We start from the raw sequence: 20,995 nt of genomic DNA, 5'->3' as shown, positions 1-20,995 counted from the left end.
CACTACATAGCCTAGAAAGAGATTTAAAAATTAGAATTACTCCAACTTTGTATCATCTACCCAGTGTAGCACATGATTTCTATTTCAGTAATGCTGACTCTACTCTCAATTATATTCCAAGTCATATGCAATTCCTTTAAAAAAATCTTTCATAATGTCTCTAGAATAAGAACAGACATATGAGTGTCTACTGATTAAAAAGGCTGTAGAGGTCCATTTCAGACAACTGGAGAATATCCTTTAAGGAAAATGACCTCAAGTTCTGTGTCAGGGTGAAAAACATTTTTTATATATAACATGGTCCGCTGGTCTGCCAAGCACTGAAAGTTAGACTGGTAGGATTTTAAGAACATACTACTAAAAAAAACACATCAAGTATCATAATCAACACTTGTAATGTTACCTGTTCAAAATTAGCAGGAAGATGAGGTCCTAGTCTCATCAACAAATACCACCAGACTTCTAGTTTTGTCAGCGCTAGAGTTTCTGTTCTCACATGGATAGAACTCAAAGGCTGCATCAACAACTTCAGTCTTTTTGCACTACACAGTATTTCTTAAAAGAAAAGAAACACCCAAGTGAAAATACTGAAGAGCTAAAGATTAAACTTTAAGAATGACAGCATGCAATAAGTCTTTTACTTTAGCAAGAGAATTAAAAAATTCTTTAGTCAGTGGCTATTCCTATTCGCCCCAAAATTTTCATGCTGACATACAGTTAGGTCACAATACTTAGTAAGACTTATTAAAAAAAAAAAAAAAACAGTAATATTTATTAGATACCCTATGCCAGGGCTGACTTTCCCAGCATTCAGCAATGTCTGCAGTATTTTTGGTTGTTCCAACTGGGAGGCAGGGATAGAGAGCACTACTGGTATCTAGTGGGCTGCATCTCGGAATGCTGCTGAACTTCCACTGACACACAGGGCAGTTCTTCACAACAAACTGCCCAGCCTAAATGCTAAAATGTTCAGTAACTCTAACTGCTTGAGTATTCTCATTATCCCCATTTTATAGATCACAAAATAGAGCATATTTTTTTACCTCATAAAAGGCTGTCATTTAAAAATTTTATTAGTTTTTAAGTTTTTATTGAATTTTTTTTTTCCTCTTTACAGCATTGCTTCTATGTTTGGGTTTGTTTTTTGGCCACGAGGCAGGTGGCATCTTAGCTCCCCGCCAGGGATCAAACCTGCATCTCCTGCATTGGAAGGCAAAGTCTTAATTCCTAGACCACTAGGGAAATCTCAAAAAATCTACTAGTTATTTCTTTTATCAAACATTTTAACTGTTGGTGCCATGAGACTTAGGATATATTATCTAAATATTCACATTTATTTAGAATTGGTGTCTACTTTTGAACTACTTTATCTAGTCTCCCATTTAGCCATTCTCCCAGTGAGATTTAAGCAGAAGCGTACGTGGAATTTCTGAAACTTTGTTATAGACTGTTGACTCTCTGGGAAGAAGTTCATTTTTGCCCCTTCTGCCTTCCCTCCTTCCTATAGGCTGCAACAAAAGCATATTGACAACGACAAGAGAAAGACAAGCATCTGATTCCTTAATGAGTTCATGAATACACAGTTATCAGTCAGACTCTCTAGATCTTGACCTATTTCAAATCAGATAGCATTTTATTGATCTTCAAGTCACTCCCATTTTATTCTTTAACTCAAAGATATACAATTTCAGTAGATTTAATCCTCAACAATACAGTACCTCACACTGAGAGCTTATCAACAACGGTGACATTTCCAATTAAAATATACGCCTGCCAATATTTTCAATAAAAGTAGTTGTAGTTAATGCAAATAATGCACATTTTCAAAGGGAACAAGGATTATTAATAGTCTTTGCAAGGGAAAACAGGATGAAATCAACATTACTTAGCATATCTTATAAACTATCAATTACATCCAACATTAACTACAGTTACACACGCAGACTCATACTTCTCACTTATGGGAAAAATACTTTCTCATACGTATATTAAACACTTCCAATGGATAATAAAAAGATAAGGGTAAGAAACATCAAAAGGAATCACTCCTATATATTAATGTTAACCCACTATTAGGTGCTATTCTTAAAGGTCCTGAAAAAAAATTCCTCTGTCACTGATACTTGTATTCCACAGCAATCACAACTGTTTGCTCTAGTCTACTGGCTTTGTGACTTTTGATAATACTTAATCGTTCTGAAAGTGTTACTATTTACCATCTGAGGTCTATTATGATAACTGAGAAGTACATAAATGCTCAAGTAAGTGCTGGAATGTACTAAGAAAACCACAAATGGCATGTCACTTTGTTCAGTTTTTGAAAGAGTGTAAATTTTATACCTATGATTTTCAATAATGCCTGGCCTTTACAAACTCTATTGTTAGCTACAAATTTATTCCCCTAAAATACTCAATGATAGGTAAATATTCAGTATTAAGTCCAAAAAAAAAAAAGCTTTTTCATCTTGCTTAAGTAAAACTCATAACAAAAATCAGTCTTAAAATATTACTTACCTGGATTTAAAGCAAAATTATCTATTAAACTCTTCCAAGCAATAAAAGCTATTTTTTTAATCATGGGTGCTCCACTACGAAATCCCAGTTCTTCCAGCTGTAACAGAGAATTAATGAAACTCCCACTTCGATGCAAGGTCTAAAAAGGAAAAATCATTAAGAAGTTTTTTACTTGCCTGAAACAATTATAGGCACTATTAACATTCGTCTAATGTATTCCAATAAAAAAATACACAGGATAGAACATTAACAGTCACAAGTGATTACAATCCACACATAATCTGAACAGAATATAAATAAAAAACTGGCTTAGAAATTCACAAAAACTGTTAAGAAAGCCACTAGAGCTAATAAAATACTTTCAGCAATGTTGCAGAGTACAAGTTGTTGTTTAGTCACTAAGTCTCATTTGACTCTCTTACGACTGTAGCCCACCAGGCTCTCTGTACAGAATACTAGACCAACACAGAAAAATCAGTTGTTTCTCCACAAAAGCAATGAACAATCTAAAAAGCAAATTAGGAAAGCAATTCCATTTATAACCTAAAAGAATTAGCACCTAAAAGAATTAAATACTTAGAAATACATTTAATCAAAGATGAAAAACTAAAGGCTACAAAGTACGGTTGAAATTTGAAGACCTAAATAAATGGAAAATCATTCCGTGTTCATGAATAGGAAGATTTAATATCATTGTAACAGCAATATTATCCAAAGTAATCTACAAGTCCAACGCAATTTCTATCAAAATTCCAAAGTCCTTTTCCAACTGAGAAATAAAAGCTTACTCTCAAAAATTCATTATAAAAGAATCCCATTTAGCCAAAACAATTTTGGAAAAAAAAAATTACGAAGTTGGAAGACTAACTCCCTTGACTTCCAAACCTACTACAACACTACAGTAATTAAAGCGTATGGTAGTGAGGACTTCCCTGGCAGTCCAGTGGTTAGGACACCATGCTTCCACATCAGTGGGCATGAGTTTGACCCCTGATTGGGGAATTAAGATCTCTCATGCCACATGATGCAGCCGCCAAAAATAAAGCTATGGTAATGGCTTAAGGAAAAACGTAATAGACCAATGGAAAAGTGATTCCAAAAACACTCTCACATATACTGTTAACTGATAACCAATAAGAATTACCCAGATTACCAAGACCATTCAATAAGAACAGTCTTTTTAACAAATGGTGCTTGGAGTATTCACCTGCAAGAAAACGAAGCCGGATCCTTGTCTTATTCTACATACAAAAATAAACTCAAAATGGAACCAAGATCAAAACTTACGAATTAGCAAATAAATTCAGAGAGAAAGCAGAATAGAGGTTACGAGGGGCTGCCGGAAGAGGGGCAGAGGGAGCCACTACTTATTTAACATGTACAGTTTTTTGGGGGGATGGCAAAAAAGTTCTGGGTATAGACAGTGATGATGTTTACACAACTGTAAATGCTTTTAATATCACTAAACTGTATACCTTAGGATGGTTATGATAAATATTATGCTTATCACACACAAAAAAATCACAACTTCCCCCTCAAAACCAGGCTTAAATAAAGAATATACAGTCAATTCTCATTATTCACTAGTTATGTTCTATAAAGTTGCCTTGATACTGTATTAGCAAATTCTGTGCCATGGCTTCTAAGGAAAATGCAGGATTAGCTTCCTACAAGCCTCTGATCACATTTTCATCAACCATCTGACACACAATCTTGCTTCATGTGTGTTTGGTTTAAAGACAACTTATTTAATATATACAGTTTGATTCACTAACATTGAGCTCACAGCAGACAGCACTATAACTCATGCTTTTTCTCCTAAGGCACACAACAGACTTCCTCTACTTAGCAACCAGAGAGCACTTCAGCACTACACTTGGGGGCCATTTAAAACTGAAATCTCCAAGAAAAAGTGCAAAACATGAAAAATGTGGCACCAAATGTATCATGAAATGGACATCTGTTTAAAGGACATTGAGAATTAGAGCAAAAAAAGCAGAACATAACCCTGGCTCAACCTCAGACTGGAACATGCATGAGTACATGTAAGACTCAAATTTGTTGCCACTCTACATGTCTACAATTGACTGCAAAAGCAGCACAAATACTGACACTGGGTTTACAAATAAATTTTAATAAGTAGGTCAATTTTCATATATATGGCACACATAAATAATGAGGATCAACTATACTATGTAAAGTTAAGAAAATAAAAGGTCTGGTGTGTATAAAAACCTTAACTGTGAACTTACCTTCCCAAGAAGTTTGACAAATAAAGGCCACAATTTTAACACATAAGTCTCATTTTTACTCATAAACAGTTTCTGGAGTTCTGAAAGTAATTTCTGAAAACAAAAGCAAAAGTATTTACCAAAAGACTCCTGAAAAGAATGCAATATTACATTGATTGTCTCAGCCAAGTAATTTTTCCCAATATTTTATCAGGAAGTTTCACACATACAGCAAAGCTGACAGTTTATAGTAAATGTCCAAGTATATGCTTGGACATTTTTACTATGCTTGTCTTATCACTTATCAGGCCATTCTTCCATCCATCAATATAGCTTTCTTTTCCCCTACCAATATACTTTCCCCTAAAACACTTCAGCATGCATATCATCAGAGTTCAAATGATAATGTTTTAACTTCTCTATTAACTTAAAAAATACATTAATAGCTTCATGGGTAATACATCCGAGAAAATTTGAGTTCAAATTTATTATTAAGAATCTTATACAGTGGACGCTTGAATAAAGTGTGTTACTAACTGTGTGGTTCACTTACACTTGGGTATCTTTCAGCAGTAAATACCACAGTACTACAGTCCGTGGTTGGCTGAATCCAAAGGCACAGAGGAACCACGAATACAGAGGGTCAATTATAAATTATACACGGGTTAAACTTGAGCTGTTCAAGGACTGCCTATATAAGCTCTTAAAAAATTAATAAATATTTATCAGTTAAAAATCTCACAAAAACATTGGAGTTACTTTTAGCTCAGGCATTACCATGAGGAATCCTGAATTTTAAAAAACTAAAAAAACAAAACCCCAGGTTTTAGAATGTGGACGTCTCCCCCTCTGCCTGGATTACTGTACTATCTCCCAACTGGGTTCCCTGCTCCTATGCAACCCCTGCCTAGAATTTCTTCAACATAGGCAGAGGGATCCCCTTAAAAGCCAAGTCTGTACGTATATCACTCATAGACTCAAAACCTTCAAATATGGTTTTCAATATAATCCAGATGCTTTAAAACCAAGCAATAAAGCAATAAAAGCCAAGTGCTTACAATGGTCTACAAGGTCCTATGTGGCTTGGCCCTGTTTCTGACATCATCTTCTACCCTCTCATCCTCATTCACTCTATCACACTGCCCAGTGTTTGATGAACACAACCTAGCACATCAGAACAAGGCCTTTGCTTCCACGGTTCCTCCTAACTTGAATAAGTTTACTCTTCATCATTCAATTAGCTAACTCCTATTACCCCTTCAAATCACCTATTCTTTTTCCTTCTCTGACCACATCACCCTTTCTCTTGGAAAGCATTTTCATCCAGTCCCCACTGTTTCCCATAATCTCTTTCCTAAATATACTACATACTTTTTTATTGCTCCCACTAGAAAATAAGCTCCAAAACAAATTGCTTTTGTTCACTGCTATATACACAGTACCTAAACCAATGTCCAGTACATAACAGGTACTCAATAAATGTTACAAGAAAGACTGAAAAACCTAAAACTTTGGGCAAATAATAATGGGAAATTGTACACACTACATGCACTTTTATGCCTTAAATCTGTAGCTCCTGGGATTATGCTGTAACAATCCAGATAGCGATGAATCAGATAACGCTCTCCCTTTTCCAAAAATGCAATTTCTTCATTCTTTATGGATGAAATAAAATGCCAGGATTGCAGTTAACACTGAATAGACAGCTCCTTTCCTTACCGTAATTAGAAGTGGGTGATATTAATTCAAGCAATTCTTAAATTTAATTCAAAGAGGAACTTCCTAGATCATAGTGCAATTACACCAATATGAGTCCTATGCTTGGTGCAAAACCTCACAGTGCAATATCCAAAAAAGTATTACTTACGGTAGTCATAAGCTGCTCTGTGATAGATGCTATTTCTTGCTGTTTCTGAAGCAACAAAGGCATTCCCATCTCTAGAGCAGTGGCTCCCCGCAAATGTACTTTTTGGGCTGAATGAACCAGTAAAGGTATGACCAATTTTGCCCACCTAATTGACTCTTCTCCCATTTGAACTGGGGCTTGTTCAATTAGTCTGTAATAGAGAAATCAATGACTAAATTAGTTTAAGTAGTTTTATTTCTAAACTACCAGGAAAGTAAATAGTACACAGAAATATGCACAGTATGGTCCATTTATTTTAGAATATTATCTACAATACACACACACACAAAAATAGATCTAACATAATTTGTAGACTTCCCTATTTTAATAAATTTTTCAAATAATGAAAACACATCATCTTTCTTCAGATTAAAAAACTTTAGTAATTATTTTTACACAAATTATATTCTTATAGGAGAGAACAGCTAGAGAACCATGATATACTGTGAACATCAATCAGGGCATCAGAATACTAGTTAAAGCATATAGCTCAACAACTAAAGAACAGTTTCAACTAAAGAATGAAAAACAAGTTAAGATAAAGCACATCAATAGTTTGTGTTGTCAGCATACCCATTGTGAAAGGCAAGGATGGGTAGGAAGAAGATAGAAGATTTCCCTGTTCCCCTCATCCGCTGTTAGAAATTGTTTTAATGCTTTCCTAAGTACCTGCTACCGGGTTCCCTGGTGGTAAAGAATCTGCCTGCAATGCAAGAGACCCAGGTTCCATCCCCAGGTGAGGAAGATCTCCTGGCGAGGGGGATGGCAACCCACTCCAGTATTCTTGCCTGGAGAATCCAATGGACAGAAGAGTCTGGCAGACTACAGTCCATATGGTCACAAAGAGTCAAGACAAGACTCAGTGACTACCACTTTCACTTTCAAATTACCTGCTATAGCCAACTTAGAAGTCTCTATTTTTTAAACTTTTGCAAAAACTTTAACAGAGATATTTTAAAGACTATTTCAGTAAAAATAAAAAAAACCTGGTAACTTAATGCACATCTACTTTCCTCTTCCTATTACTTTGAGAATTTTAGTCTAGAAGACATTTCCTTCTTTCAATGTCTAACTCAATTTCAAGTCCCAAAAGATTATTCCTTCAATTCTAAATTACTGAAACTATTCTAATTTGTAGAGTATCCAAACTCATACCTTATAATGACATTTAATGCTTCATAATCCACAACAGCAGAAAGCATCTCTCCTCTATTAAATACTATTTCTAGTGAGTCAATGATACTAGAAACCTGAAAGACAGAAACAAACAAACACAAATCAAGTAAGCCTCTATTTTTTAAGTGGCATGTAGTTAAGAAGACATACAAAAACTATACTCACTACTTTGCCAACGACTTCAGTGGGAAACGTCTGCTTGGATATCACCCAAAGTGCCCTAGTACGTACATTTTTATCTGAACTTTTAACAATATCATTCAGTTTTGAAAGCAGTTCTTGAATATTTATCTCTGAAAAACAAGCAAAAAAAAATTTAATTATGCAGAATCTTTTACATCCTTTAAAATTCCTAACAGATAAAAATAATTGTCATTGTCATTAAAATTAAATGCATATCCAGAGAAAAGGACCAGAAAACTTATGCTAATAATCAAACTTTCCCCCAAAACACAAAATTCTGGTCAGAGAGAATGTATACTCAGTGAAAACAGATAATAGACATGAAATCAATAATTTTTCAACTAAAATATTTCTATAGGATCTTATTATTAGGTTTGATGCTTTCGAACTGTGGTGTTGGGGAAGACTCTTGAGAGTCCCTTGGTCTGCAAGGAGATCAAACCAGTCAATCCTAAAGGAAATCAGTCCTGAACATTCATTGGAAGGACTGATGCTGAAGCTGAAACTCCAACCCTTTGGCCACCTGATGTGAAGAACCGACTCATTTGAAGAGACCCTGATGCTGGGAAAGACTAAAGGCAGAAGGGGATGACAGAGGATGAGATGGCTGGATGGCATCACCAATTTGATGGACATGAGTTTGAGCAGGCTCTGAGAGTTGGTGATAGACAGGGAAGCCTGGCGTGCTACAGTCCATGGGATGGCAAAGAGTTGGACACAACTAAACTGAGTGATTAGGTTTGAACGTACGAGTCAATTTTTGGCAAGATGTTATAAATCCTGTATCTCTGCTACAAAATGAACAACTCCTACTTCAGATTGCTAACATTTCTGTACATTAAATAAGTGGAAAGTTTTCCCTCGGAAAAAAAGATGGTAACAACTTTCTGATATCTTTATTCCCTATTCCTAATTATCCATCTCTAAAGATCATCCCCATACCTATACTATGAGAAGCTACTTACAGAGCAACAATTAGGATTATAGTCCTCCCCTGATATCCATGGGGGATTGGTTCTAGGACTTCCCCTCAGGAATATCAAAAACCAGGAGATGCTCAAGTCCCTTACATGAAATGGTGTAGTACTGAGATCTCCATGAGTTTTGCATCCAAGGATGCAGAGGGTCAAGGATGCTATAAAACTCAGAAGAGCATCAGATCTTGTGCTTTCATTACCACTTTTAGCTCCAAATTATCTAATTTACCACTATGTAAAAGAACTTTTCTAATAGCAAATTCCTTAACACATGCTTGTATAAAATAAATGACCCATCCACCTCCCAAAATTAATTCTATCTAATTATAAACTTCCAAAACAGGTATGTTTATTATCAAGATGGTTTCTCAACATTTTAAAATAGGCTTACTGTATTTTCTTTTAGAACAAATTTTATAGTTATCAAAGCTAGAGCTATGTCTAAGAAACTTTACTACAATGATATAATCTAATGATATAATCTACAGACTCATTCTCAAAAGCAAACCCTAAACTACAGGTTGTGAAATTGAGAAATAACAGTACATTTAACAATATCAAACTATAAACTCTAAAAATATTCCATCACAACAAACCTACCTGATAATCCAGAGGCAATTTTGGGATTATATAAGCAAAACCCCAAGGCCTGTAGAGCAGCACTACTGAGCTCTGAGTTTTGACTGGCAATGTGAGTCTACAAAAACAAAACCACATTTTTACAAATAAGTACAACTGCAAATGAATTTTTAGATGGAAAAGTTGATTAAAAACAAAATTATATTTTAATGGCAAAAATCAGCAAATCCTTGAGTAGATTAAAAGGGAGTAAGATTAAGAAGCCAGGCTTCAGCAATACGTGAACCGCGAACTTCCAGATGTTCAAGCTGGTTTTAGAAAAGACAGAGGAACCAGAGATCAAATTGCCAACATCCGCTGAATCATGGAAAAAGCAAAAGAGTTCCAGAAAAACATCTATTTCTGCTTTATTGACTATGCCAAAGCCTTTGACTGTGTGGACCACAATAAACTGTGGAAAATTCTGAAAGAGATGGGAATACCAGACCACCTGATCTGCCTCTTGAGAAATTTGTATGCAGGTCAGGAAGCAACAGAACTGGACATGGAACAACAGACTGGTTCCAAATAGGAAAAGGAGTACGTCAAGGCTGTATATCATCACCCTGCTTATTTAACTTATATGCAGAGTACATCATGAGAAACGCTGGGCTGGAAAAAGCACAAGCTGGAATCAAGACTGCTGGGAGAAATATCAGTAACTTCAGATATGTAGATGATACCACCCTTATGGTGACTGCAGCCACGAAATTAAAAGACGCTTACTCCTTGGAAGGAAGGTTATGACCAACCTAGATAGCATATTCAAAAGCAGAGACATTACTTTGCCAACAAAGGTTCATTTAGTCAAGGCTATGGTTTTTCCAGTGGTCATGTATGGATATGAGAGTTGGACTGTGAAGAAGGGTGAGTACCAAAGAATTGATGCTTTTGAACTGTGGTGTTGGAGAAGACTCTTGAGAGTTGCTTGGACTCCAAGGAGATCCAACCAGTCCATTCTAAAGGAGATCAGCCCTGGGTGTTCTTTGGAAGGAATGATGCTAAAGCTGAAACTCCAGTACTTTGGCCCCTCGTGTGAAGAGTTGACTTATTGAAAAAGACTCTGATGCTGGGAAGGATTGGGGGCAGGAGGAAAAGGGAATGACAGATGATGAGATGGCTGGATGGCATCACCGACTCGATGGATGTGAGTTTCAGTGAACTCCGGGAGTTGGTGATGGACAGGGAGGCCTGGCGTGCTGCAATTCATGGGGTCGCAGAGTCAGACACAACTGAGTGACTGAACTGAAGATTTAGAGACCAGGGATACAGCTTGACAAAGAAAGAGGGAAACTATGTGGAGATCAGCTAAGAATTTTCCTTTAAAAAAAAAAAGAGCATCTCTGCACACCTGAAAGCAAAAAAAAAAAAAAAAAAAAAGTCGGGGGGCAACAAATGAAGATGGTGAAGACACTAGAAAAGAAGTAAAAGTAGGAGCAAAACTTACATAAAGTAAGCAAAGATTCAAAGGCAAAAGCTGACATTCAGCTATAGAGTGGAACACCACCTCTAACAGAGAGGGAAGGAGTTAGAAGTAACATTCACTAAGTAGCTAAAGTGCAAGTGGCTTTAAACGTCATCTCAATACTTCAGATAGAAGATTCTGAATCCATGACCATTTGGAGTTCAAAGCTCAACCCCATATTCTACATGTAAAAGCTATAAAATCTCAAATCTGTCAAAGGCAAAAGTCTTTCCATTTGTTCCTAACCCTACATTTACTTGTAACCTTGCATCTTTCTTGGTACCATTTCCTATTCCAAACTAATGTATCTTCAAGTCTCCCCCTTGCTTCTAAAATCAGATATCCAAGAAATCTTCAACTATTTGCTATGCTTGACTAGGAAGAATGGTAAATGTTAGCAGTCATATATAAGAACAGACACTTCCTTGGAGCACCCATTTTATAATTAATCCAACCAAACATCCAAAATACTAAACCCTGAGATACATGGGATATTAAGGCAATCTGTTCAGATAATCACAAATAGATGAAGTCTTACACACTGAAGACTATGAGAGCTAATACTGCATCTCCTAAATAGCAGCTAGCATATGTGTGATCAACTTTTGATCATCCTATCATTAACCACCCACAGGCTTCCAAATAATTATTCATCAGGCATTTTAGTTACCAACTCTATTTACAAACAATGCAACTTGATTCAAATTGCATGTAAATGATTTCCTGATCCTACATACTCTCAAATACCAAATAGATGATACATGTCATCATCACATCAAACAGTACTGGAATGTGAAAACGACAAAGAAAAATGGGATAATACCATTAACATTGTTTACTTATGGCTAAGTCTTGAACTACTACACAGTAAAGTTCCTCCTTATATGAACAAAAAGAACTGAAAGCTATAAGAATATTTAAGGTTAGGCAAGGCAGTATCCCCAGTGCCTCAATATTTAGACAAAAATAATGCTTAAGTGTGCAATAAACACCTTTAGACTACTTCCATGTAGAAGCACAAAAACAGGGTCATAAAAATAAGAACTCAAAGGGACTTTGGAGATTTAGTTCAACCTCTTCATTCCAAAAACAAGGAAATTAAGTTAGGTGTTTAGGAAAGCCACAAAGCCACAGTATACTCAAACGAGAACAAGAATATATGTCCTCAGTTTGATGCTAAACTACACAACCTCCCTATAAACAAGCAAACAAGATAAGCATAATAACTGTTTTTTAACCAAGCAAGAATGGCAGAAATATGGGTGAGTGAAGATAAAAAAATGAATGTTACCGACACAGTAGATCAAAGACAAAACTACAGAATCATTTAGAAGCACTGTTCTATTAAGAGTGAAAGTTTTGGACTCAAGTGGTCACCGCAGCTAAATTTACACACATTAAACCCATTTCTTCTGCAAAGTGGGGATTAAAGAGGAGCCTCAGCTGGACAGGGAGGATTAAGAGAAAACAAGAAAATCAGACAGCACTTGATACACTGCAAGTCCTCAAATAGTACTATAATATCCCTGTTATTTTATTTTAGAGTCAAAGTTTTTGAGTTAGTTAGCAAAATCTTTTTCCCTCCACAAAGTAAAAAAAAAACTATTTACTATTTACAACACAGATACGTACCTTTAAAACTTTAAATAGCTGAGGAAGTTTTTTCTCAATTTCTGTAATGATTTCTTTTCCATCTTCTCCAGTCATACGACTTAAAAGCAGAAAGAGCATTGTTTATGCAAATGGCAGATACAAAAATGAACTATGAAATACCTGCACAATCTTTTTAAACATCATGTTAGAACATTGGCAAATTGATCCAGTACTTAAGATACTTAAGAATATTTAATGCGATATACATCTGAAAAAGTGAAGCTTCCCTGATGGCTCAGCAGTAAAGAATCTGCCGGCCAATGCAGGAGACGTGGGTTCGATTCCTGGCTCGGGAAGATCCCCTGGAGAAGGAAATGACAACCCACTCCGGTATTCCTGACTGGAAAATCCCATGGATAGAGTGGGCTACAGTGCATGGGGTCGCAAAGAGTTCGACACAACTTAGCGACTAAACAACAACTAAACGCGAATAAACCTCAGAATAACTTGTGCATCCACACAGTACACGTTTTGACAGCTTCGCTAGGTGAAGAGGAAACAAGGAAACCTATCGCTAGTTACAAATTTACTAAAACTTACTAAACATTTATCATTTTGTATCAATTTCCAAACAACCGACAGATAAGTCGGAAAAAAACAGTCTGCAGGGGAGAAAACAGTGCGAAGCACTTGCGGTTAAATAAAACTCGAGTTATTGCTCTATATTAAAAAACCAATTCTGGGTTTCCCCACTGTCCCGAAATACAGGTGGCTTACACTGAAAAACCACTACTCTGGCCAAATCCCTCCCAAACTTTTCTTAATCCTCCTCTTACAAGACACACGTGCAAGCTTCCTCATTCCAAACAGACACCGTAAGGGCAGCAGCACCTGCACCCCGGAATGTCACCCAGCACGCACCCCCCACCCCACCTCGCCTCACTAGCGACCCCGGCGTCCCCCCACAAGCTGCAAAGCTTCTTGAATACACAAACTCGCTCGGCGTGCAGCACCCGGACTGTCTTCCCCCTACGACCCCCCAGGGCGCCCCACCCCCATCCGCCCCCAACAGGCCTCACCTGGTCAGGGTCAGGTAAGCGTCGGTCTGCTCTCCAAGGGAGGCGGAAGGGTCTTCCAAAGTCTCCAACAGCGGTGCCAGGGGGCTCTGATCCGCGGCCGTCATGTCGGCCACCCTGAGGCCCGGACCGGAAGAGGAGACAATCCGGTGACCGATGGAAACCGACCCGGGCGGCCCGGCGTGAGTCCGGGCCCCAGACCCGCGCTCCCGCCGCGGGCTCACAGCCCCACCGCGTCTACACCGGGGTCCCTGGCGCACAAACCCAAAGGCCTAACCTTCCCCTGAGCGCCGCAACACGCACCCAGGGCCACGCCGCGCTCCGGTCCCGACCCGCTCCCGCCACCACTTTCCCGGGCAGCTTTCAACAGGGGGAGGAGACCAGCTGGGGGCGGGAGAAGCCCGGGGAACGAGGCGTCTCGCCGCGAGGGGGCGGAGATTGATCAGGCTGAAGGTTCCCCGCCGCCTAGCACTGACACCCCAGCATTCACCCCGACGTACGAGGATAGGCCTGCGTCGTCTCCGCCGCTGCCCTGCAGCACCCGGACGTGGCCACAGCTCCACTTTCCCAGTTCGGGCTGTTTACTCCCGCGTGCGGCCCGCTCCCTCCTCGACCAAGATGGCGGCGGGGGCGGGCCCCGGAGTGCGCGGGAGTAAAACAGGCCTAGCGGGAGAGGCTCGAGCCAATCCAACAGGGGGCGGAGTGCCCAAATCATCGATCGCCTCCATTCCCCGCCTTGTTGTCCCGCCCTACCCCTCAGGTCACCTTGCGGGGTGGGGAGGGAGGTTGGGCCCAAATTTTACCATCTAGAAACTTGAAATTCAAAATGTAAGCGGATCGCCAAGTTCACCAGACTAAATTTAGTGGATCTTCAAACTGCAAGTCCAGTATTTGTTGAAGTATTAGCAACAAATCATTTAACAACAGGAGATAACTGTACTCTGATATTTAAGAGCAGCGTTTAGATTGGTCTAGATTCCAACCCTACTTCCGCGTCACCTTGGCAAGTTAATCAACTTTTTTATGCCTCAACTTCCTCCTGTGTAAAATATGGATGATAATAGTACCGACTTCAGGTGAAAGCCAAGTGAGAAAACGTTGAAGAGGCCAGAGGCTCTCCTGTTTTAAGAGTACATAACAATGGCCGGGAGCATATTCATGATTCAACTGCCTGCTTCTGCCCCCCACCCCCTCCCGCCTTAGATATTCTGATTCAGTCGATTTAGGATCTACATTCTTCTAATTGGCCTCAGGTATTGAAGGGTGGGACTTGATTAACACTTAACTCTTGGAGACTTAATACTTGGAGAACCTACTTATACCCTTAATGAAAGTCATTGAAAGTGAAGTCGCTCAGTCGTGTACGACTCTGGGACCCCATGGACTGTAGCCTACCAAGCTCCTCAGTCCATGGAATTTTCCAGGCAAGAGTACTGGAATGGGTTGCCATTTCCTTCCCCTGGGGATCTTCCCAACCCAGGGATTGAACCCAGGTCTCCAGCACTCTTCACCGTCTGAGCCACCGAGGAATGAAAGTCCTTACCCCTTTTATAGACCTCTGAGCACTTCCCGCTGCACTCAAAATTGTATCTACTTTAAAATAGCATCTAAGGCCCAAGAGCAACTGGTCTTTCCACCCTGGTCTCATGGGTGCAGGCACCCGGCTTGAGCCTCTACTTATCCACACTGTACAACTATCAGCTGTACTGAATTCAGGGCTGTGGTTTGCCCTGCTCTGTGTTATCTGCACCTAGCAACTGCTACTGCTGCTGCTAAGTCACTTCAGTCGTGTCCGACTCTGTGTGACCCCATAGACGGCAGCCCACCAGGCTCCCCCATCCCTGGGATTCTCCAGGCAAGAACACTGGAGTGGGTTGCCATTTCCTTCTGCAATGCATGAAAGTGAAAAAGTGAAAGTGAAGTTGCTCAGTCATGTCCGACTCTTAGCGACCCCATGGACTGCAGCCCACCAGGCTCCTCGGTCCATGGGATTTTCCAGGCAAGAGTACTGGAGTGCGGTGCCATTGCCTTCTCCGGCACCTAGTAAAGCGTCTACCAAACCAAGCTCTCACAGGATGTTTCTTAAACAAAAAGATGAAGGAAGAGAGAGGAGACACACAAGTCCTTGTGAGCCAAGCTGTGGAAATTAAAGATTTTAAGAAATAGTTTAAAGCTGTGTCTGGATGAAATGTAGAGACACTTTAGACATAATGGAGGAGAAAGCTTTTCAATGCAGTCTGGTAGCAAATCCTTAAACATTTGGAGGGGAATTTGCTCATTTTCTGCATTTTGGCAAAACACAGATACTTAAGGGAAAAAGGTTATTAGACTGAAATATATGGACAGCATTGCATTGGATTGAGATCTCAGTATTGTGGATTTCTTGTGTTGGAAAGAGAGAGGATCTTGAAATCCTGTTATTTTTTATGAAGGGTGTGAGATTAGTGGAAAAAACATTAACTTTGTCTTGAGACAAGTATTCAGTACCTCCACCCAATGCTGGTGTGCCTCGCTCGGCTTTTCTCTTCTTTCTAACACTTACCACACTCTGATATTTCATCGTGTATCTATTTTTTTTATTGTCTGCTTCTCCCCACTAGAATATCAATCCCTTATGTGTAGGGCCTTTGTTCTACTCTTTTTTTCCCCCTAATTCCTCCTTTATAAAAAAGAGGTTGGGGTGGTCATCTTGCTCCTCTTTCAAGTGTATACAACCATGCTCTTCCTGAAATGTTTTGTAATTTATCATCGTCACTCTCACACCAGAGATCCTTTAGCAGTTCCCATCAATCACAGGATGAATTTCAAAATTCTTGGCATAACATGCAAGGCTATTATTGGGTCACTGCTTCACCTCCAGCCTGAGCCCCACTTCAGCCAGGTTCTAAACAATCTGCCAAAATCTGTAAATTTTCTGTGCCTTTGAAGGTCTATGTTATTCTTTGTGTTTAGACCATTAAGTCAATTTTTCAGGTGTGGTAAATGTCAACTAAAATATACCTTTTAATGAAATCCTTCCCCTATCTACTTTATCCCAATGGAGAATTAAATGTTGTCTCCCTGCTGATAGCTTTTTGTATGTAAACCTGTTAAAGTATCTTACATATGCCTGAAGTGGAAGAGTTGCAGGTTAGCCTGAGGGGCATTAGTTCCAGCCATTATCTTAATCATTGCCTCCTCCCTGTTCTTTGGTATTTGCTTAGTCTGATCTAAAGTATCATTACTAAGATATCGCAGAGTCTAGACAAATCTCATTCATCACATAGACCCTTCTCCAGACGTCTTTCCAACTAGATTGCTATACCCAAGCTTCTCTTTTATAGGAATTCTGAAGCAACCACCATGAACCGGCTCCCACTGAATTTTATATTACCTGACACCCAATGAATATTTTATTTTAGTTTATCAATTTGTCCATGTATTAACTCATCCATCTTTCATCTATTCATTCAACTAATTTCTATCTTCTCCGCCTCTCCAAATCCTGTATCTCTGTTTCTCCTCAGAACATAAAAGTCTTGCACCCTCAATCCAATGAGTTCAGTTCAGTTGCTCAGTTGTGTCTGACTGTTCGAGACCCCATGAATCATAGCACACCAGGCCTCCCTGTCCATCACCAACTCCCTGAGTTCACTCAAACTCATGTCCATCGAGTCGGTGATGGCATCCAGCCATCTCATCCTCTGTCATCCCCTTCTCCTCCTGCCCCCAATCCCTCCCAGCATCAGGGTCTTTTCCAATGAGTCAACTCTTCGCATGAGGTGGGCAAAGTATTGGAGTTTCAGTTTCAGCATCAGTCCTTCCAGTGAACACCCAGGACCAATCTCCTTTAGGATGGACTGGTTGGATCTCCTTGCAGTCCCAGGAACTCTCAAGAGTCTTCTCCAACACCACAGTTCAAAAGCATCAATTCTTCAGTGCTCAGCTTTCTTCACAGTCCAACTCTCACATCCATGCATGACCACTGGAAAAACCACAGCCTTGACTAGACGGACCTTTGTTGGCAAAGTAATGTCTCTGCTTTTTAATATGCTATCTAGGTTGCTAGATTCATTTAAAGAAAGGCAGACTTTGAGATCTTTTTAGCTTTTTAAATCCTATGTTACTCAGAGATCCCATGATGGACTTTTCAATAATTAATAGATGGAAAAATATTTAAAGATTATTTTATCCCATTATTAGTTCCTATACAATAAAAATATAGAACTAACAACATAACCCATGACCATCATGAAATCTACCACCCTTGCATTCAGACCTACTACACAATGTTATATAATTACATTAACTAAGAGGTGTTTTAATCCTTTAACAGACGAAGAGCTTTATCTGTACATGTAACTACACATTTTCCACTGAACTGTGCAGAGGGTTCCTGCCATTTAGGATCAAGTCAATTCCTTTTCAGATGAGAAAATTGAGTTCCTTTAAGTTAAAATGAAAAGAGAAGGGCAATATAGTATGAGAGCGGCTGATTACTAGGGTTTAAATCCTGACCCTACAACTTCTTAATGATGTGACTGACAAGTCACTTGACTGCTTGTGCCTCAGTTTCCTTTTCTGTAAAATGGGAGTAATTGCACTTGCCTCATAGGCTTATGCTGCTGCTGCTGCTAAGTCGCTTCAGTCGTGTCCGACTCTGTGTGACCCCATAGACCGCAGTCCACCAGGTCCCGCTGTCCCTGGGATTCTCCAGGCAAGAACACTGGAGTGGGTTGCCATTTCCTTCTCCAATGTATGAAAGTGAAAAGTGAAAGTGAAGTCGCTCAGTCGTGTCTGACTCTTAGCGACCCCATGGACTGCAGCCTACCAGGCTCCTCCATCCATGGGCTTATGAGGTATGTGTAAATCAATACATGAAAAATGCTTAAACAATGAGTGGGTACATGCTGTAAATATTCAGAAAATATTAGCCATAGAAACATTGGTTTCTCAGATTTAAATAAAACATGTTAGAAAACCATGAATACTCTCCCAACAACAACAAAACACTTTTTCATTGAAATGGTTTTTCTAGCCCACATTAAAAGTAAGAGACTACAGTTCATCAATAGTTATTTAATGCTATATTTCTCAAAATGTGGGCTTCTTTTGTGGCTCAACTGATAAAGAATTCGCCTGCAATGCAGGAAACCTGGGTTCAATTCCTGAGTTGGGAAGATCCCGGAGAAGGAAATGGCTACCCACTCCAGTATTCTGGACTGGAGAATTCCATAGACTATATAGTCCATGGGGTCACAAAGAGTCGGACACACCTGACCTTCACTTCAAGTCTCAAAATGTGGTGCCAGAATCATTGCATCTCTCTCAGATCTACTGAATCAGTTGTTCTTGGACAAGTCAAGTAGTCTACATTTGTAATATGCCCCTGAACTATTCTTTTCAGAACCAAAGTCTGAGATTCCTACTGTGCTCCAGGCACAAATTTTCTGTAACTTTTATAGGACAGCTTTTAACTATTAATATTATTTGCAATTGAAATACAAATATCTGCTTTTGAAACGACCCCTCGGTATATGGCAGAAATCATTTGCCTATATCTCAAAACATATTTACAGAGGGAAAACAAGTCTTTAGAAGCTCAAGAGCTACAAAGATAATTGAAACTGACAGTCTTGAGCAGCCAAAAGGAATAGTGACTCATTGTTATGCTTCAGGCCTTTGTGGAGAAAGAACATAACCATAAATTTAGAAAATTAATCCAGTTTGAATTCATAACCAGGGCTACTCATGGGCAGGATTACATGTTCTACTTTTCCTGATCACTGGATTAAGGAAATTTTTCTTAAACTGTCTATTCTAGTAAAATAATACAATCGGAAATTTAAGTCCTCTAAATGTACTATGGATAAAACAGAATTTGGACCTAAATTTGTAAGCTTCATTTTTGGCCCTCATGATACTGTTAGAAATGTTAATTGGTACAATCTCTAGGAAAGACAATTTGCGGTATTTATCAAAGTTACAAATTCTTTGATGCAAAAATACCACTTCTAAATGATTATCCTACAAATATGCTCATTCATGAAGTTTAGAGACATTTCATTGCCGGATTGTTTGATTTAAGAAAAAAGATTAGAAACAACTCAATGAAGGCATGTTAAATAGATTAGGTACAACTATATTGTAGAATACTATGCAACTATCTATGTACTTACTAATATGTAGTGAAATCCAAACTACTTTAATGGAAAAAAATGTTTCACTGAAAGGATCCAAATATCCTTAGAGAAATGACTAATACCAGGGCTGTGTTGAGAAAGTATAAGAAGAGCCTGGAATATCTATTTTGTGTCAGAAAGTAACAAGTACTTTAAAAATGTTGGGAATATGTTTAAAGGACACAAGAGCAGCTTAAAGGGCTCCCACTGGCTGAATCTGGAACAGTGGTATCATAGGCCATTGAATAAAATAAGAATCATGAGCCTATACTGATACTAAAAATATTAGTAAATAAAGGAAAGAGACAGAATGACAGAGTTAGGAAATGCCATTTTGCAACCATGATAATTGATTCAGGCAATAATTATCAGTAATGTTAAAACCATTGAGCAAAAGTCTAAGGAGCACAGTCTCAAAGTATCTCCTCATAAGATACTTAGTAAATAAGAGATAAATGGTAACTTTACAGTGGAGACAACTATGAAAATCACCAAAACTTGCACAAACTAGTTTCACTGAGGTTCCACAAAGTAATTCACTGGGGTAACAACATCACTTCTGTGATGTGCCTACCAATAATTTATAAACGAAATCTATCCATTAAGAAAGAATCAGAAAAATCCATATTGAAGGGTGTTCTATAAAAATCAAAGTCAAACAAAAAGCTGGCCCATGTTCTTCAAATAACAAGGTCATGAGAAACAAAAGCAGAGGAACTGTTTCAGAATAAAGATGATTCAAGGGCTATAACAACTAAATGCATGCATGATCATAGATCAGTAGGGACTCTCAGGAATTTTCTCCAGCACCACAGTTTGAAAGCATCAATTCTTTGGCTCTCTACTCTTTCACCCTCATTAAGAATCCTTTAGTTCCTCTTCGCTTTCTGCTATTAGAGTGATATCATCTGAACATCTGAGGTTGTTGATGTTTCTCCCGCCTATCTTGATTCCAGCTTATAACTCATCTTGTAAATCAACTATGCTTCAATTGAAAATTTTTTTGCTCTAAGGGAGTAGTGAAATTTGAACAACGACATGTTATAACAAATATATTTGATAACTGTCCTATGGTTCTATAAGAAAATCAGAATG

At 38.7% G+C, this 20,995-nt stretch overlaps 1 protein-coding gene across 5 annotated transcripts in view; it reads right to left on the bottom strand.

Moving 5' to 3' along the window:
- The window catches only part of RIF1 (replication timing regulatory factor 1), a 55,181-nt gene extending 40,790 nt beyond the window's left edge, over positions 1-14,391 (bottom strand). For all 5 annotated transcript variants that reach the window (XM_070390282.1, XM_070390296.1, XM_070390304.1 and 2 more), the window contains exons 1-10: positions 14,240-14,391; positions 13,743-13,856; positions 12,703-12,781; positions 9,588-9,684; positions 7,993-8,120; positions 7,807-7,901; positions 6,613-6,802; positions 4,767-4,859; positions 2,515-2,653; positions 404-555 (exon numbers count right to left, since the gene is read on the bottom strand). In XM_070390282.1, the coding sequence (XP_070246383.1) occupies positions 404-555; positions 2,515-2,653; positions 4,767-4,859; positions 6,613-6,802; positions 7,807-7,901; positions 7,993-8,120; positions 9,588-9,684; positions 12,703-12,781; positions 13,743-13,846 (1,077 nt within the window). In that variant the 5' untranslated portion in view covers positions 13,847-13,856; positions 14,240-14,391. The remainder of the gene's footprint in view (positions 1-403; positions 556-2,514; positions 2,654-4,766; positions 4,860-6,612; positions 6,803-7,806; positions 7,902-7,992; positions 8,121-9,587; positions 9,685-12,702; positions 12,782-13,742; positions 13,857-14,239) is intronic.
- Between the last annotated feature and the right edge of the window lie 6,604 nt (positions 14,392-20,995).

This window comes from Bos mutus, chromosome 2 (assembly GCF_027580195.1).
Source record: "Bos mutus isolate GX-2022 chromosome 2, NWIPB_WYAK_1.1, whole genome shotgun sequence".
NCBI lineage: Eukaryota > Metazoa > Chordata > Mammalia > Artiodactyla > Bovidae > Bos > Bos mutus.
Note: the sequence above shows the minus strand (reverse complement) of the source record. Positions and strands in the feature narration are given on the sequence as shown.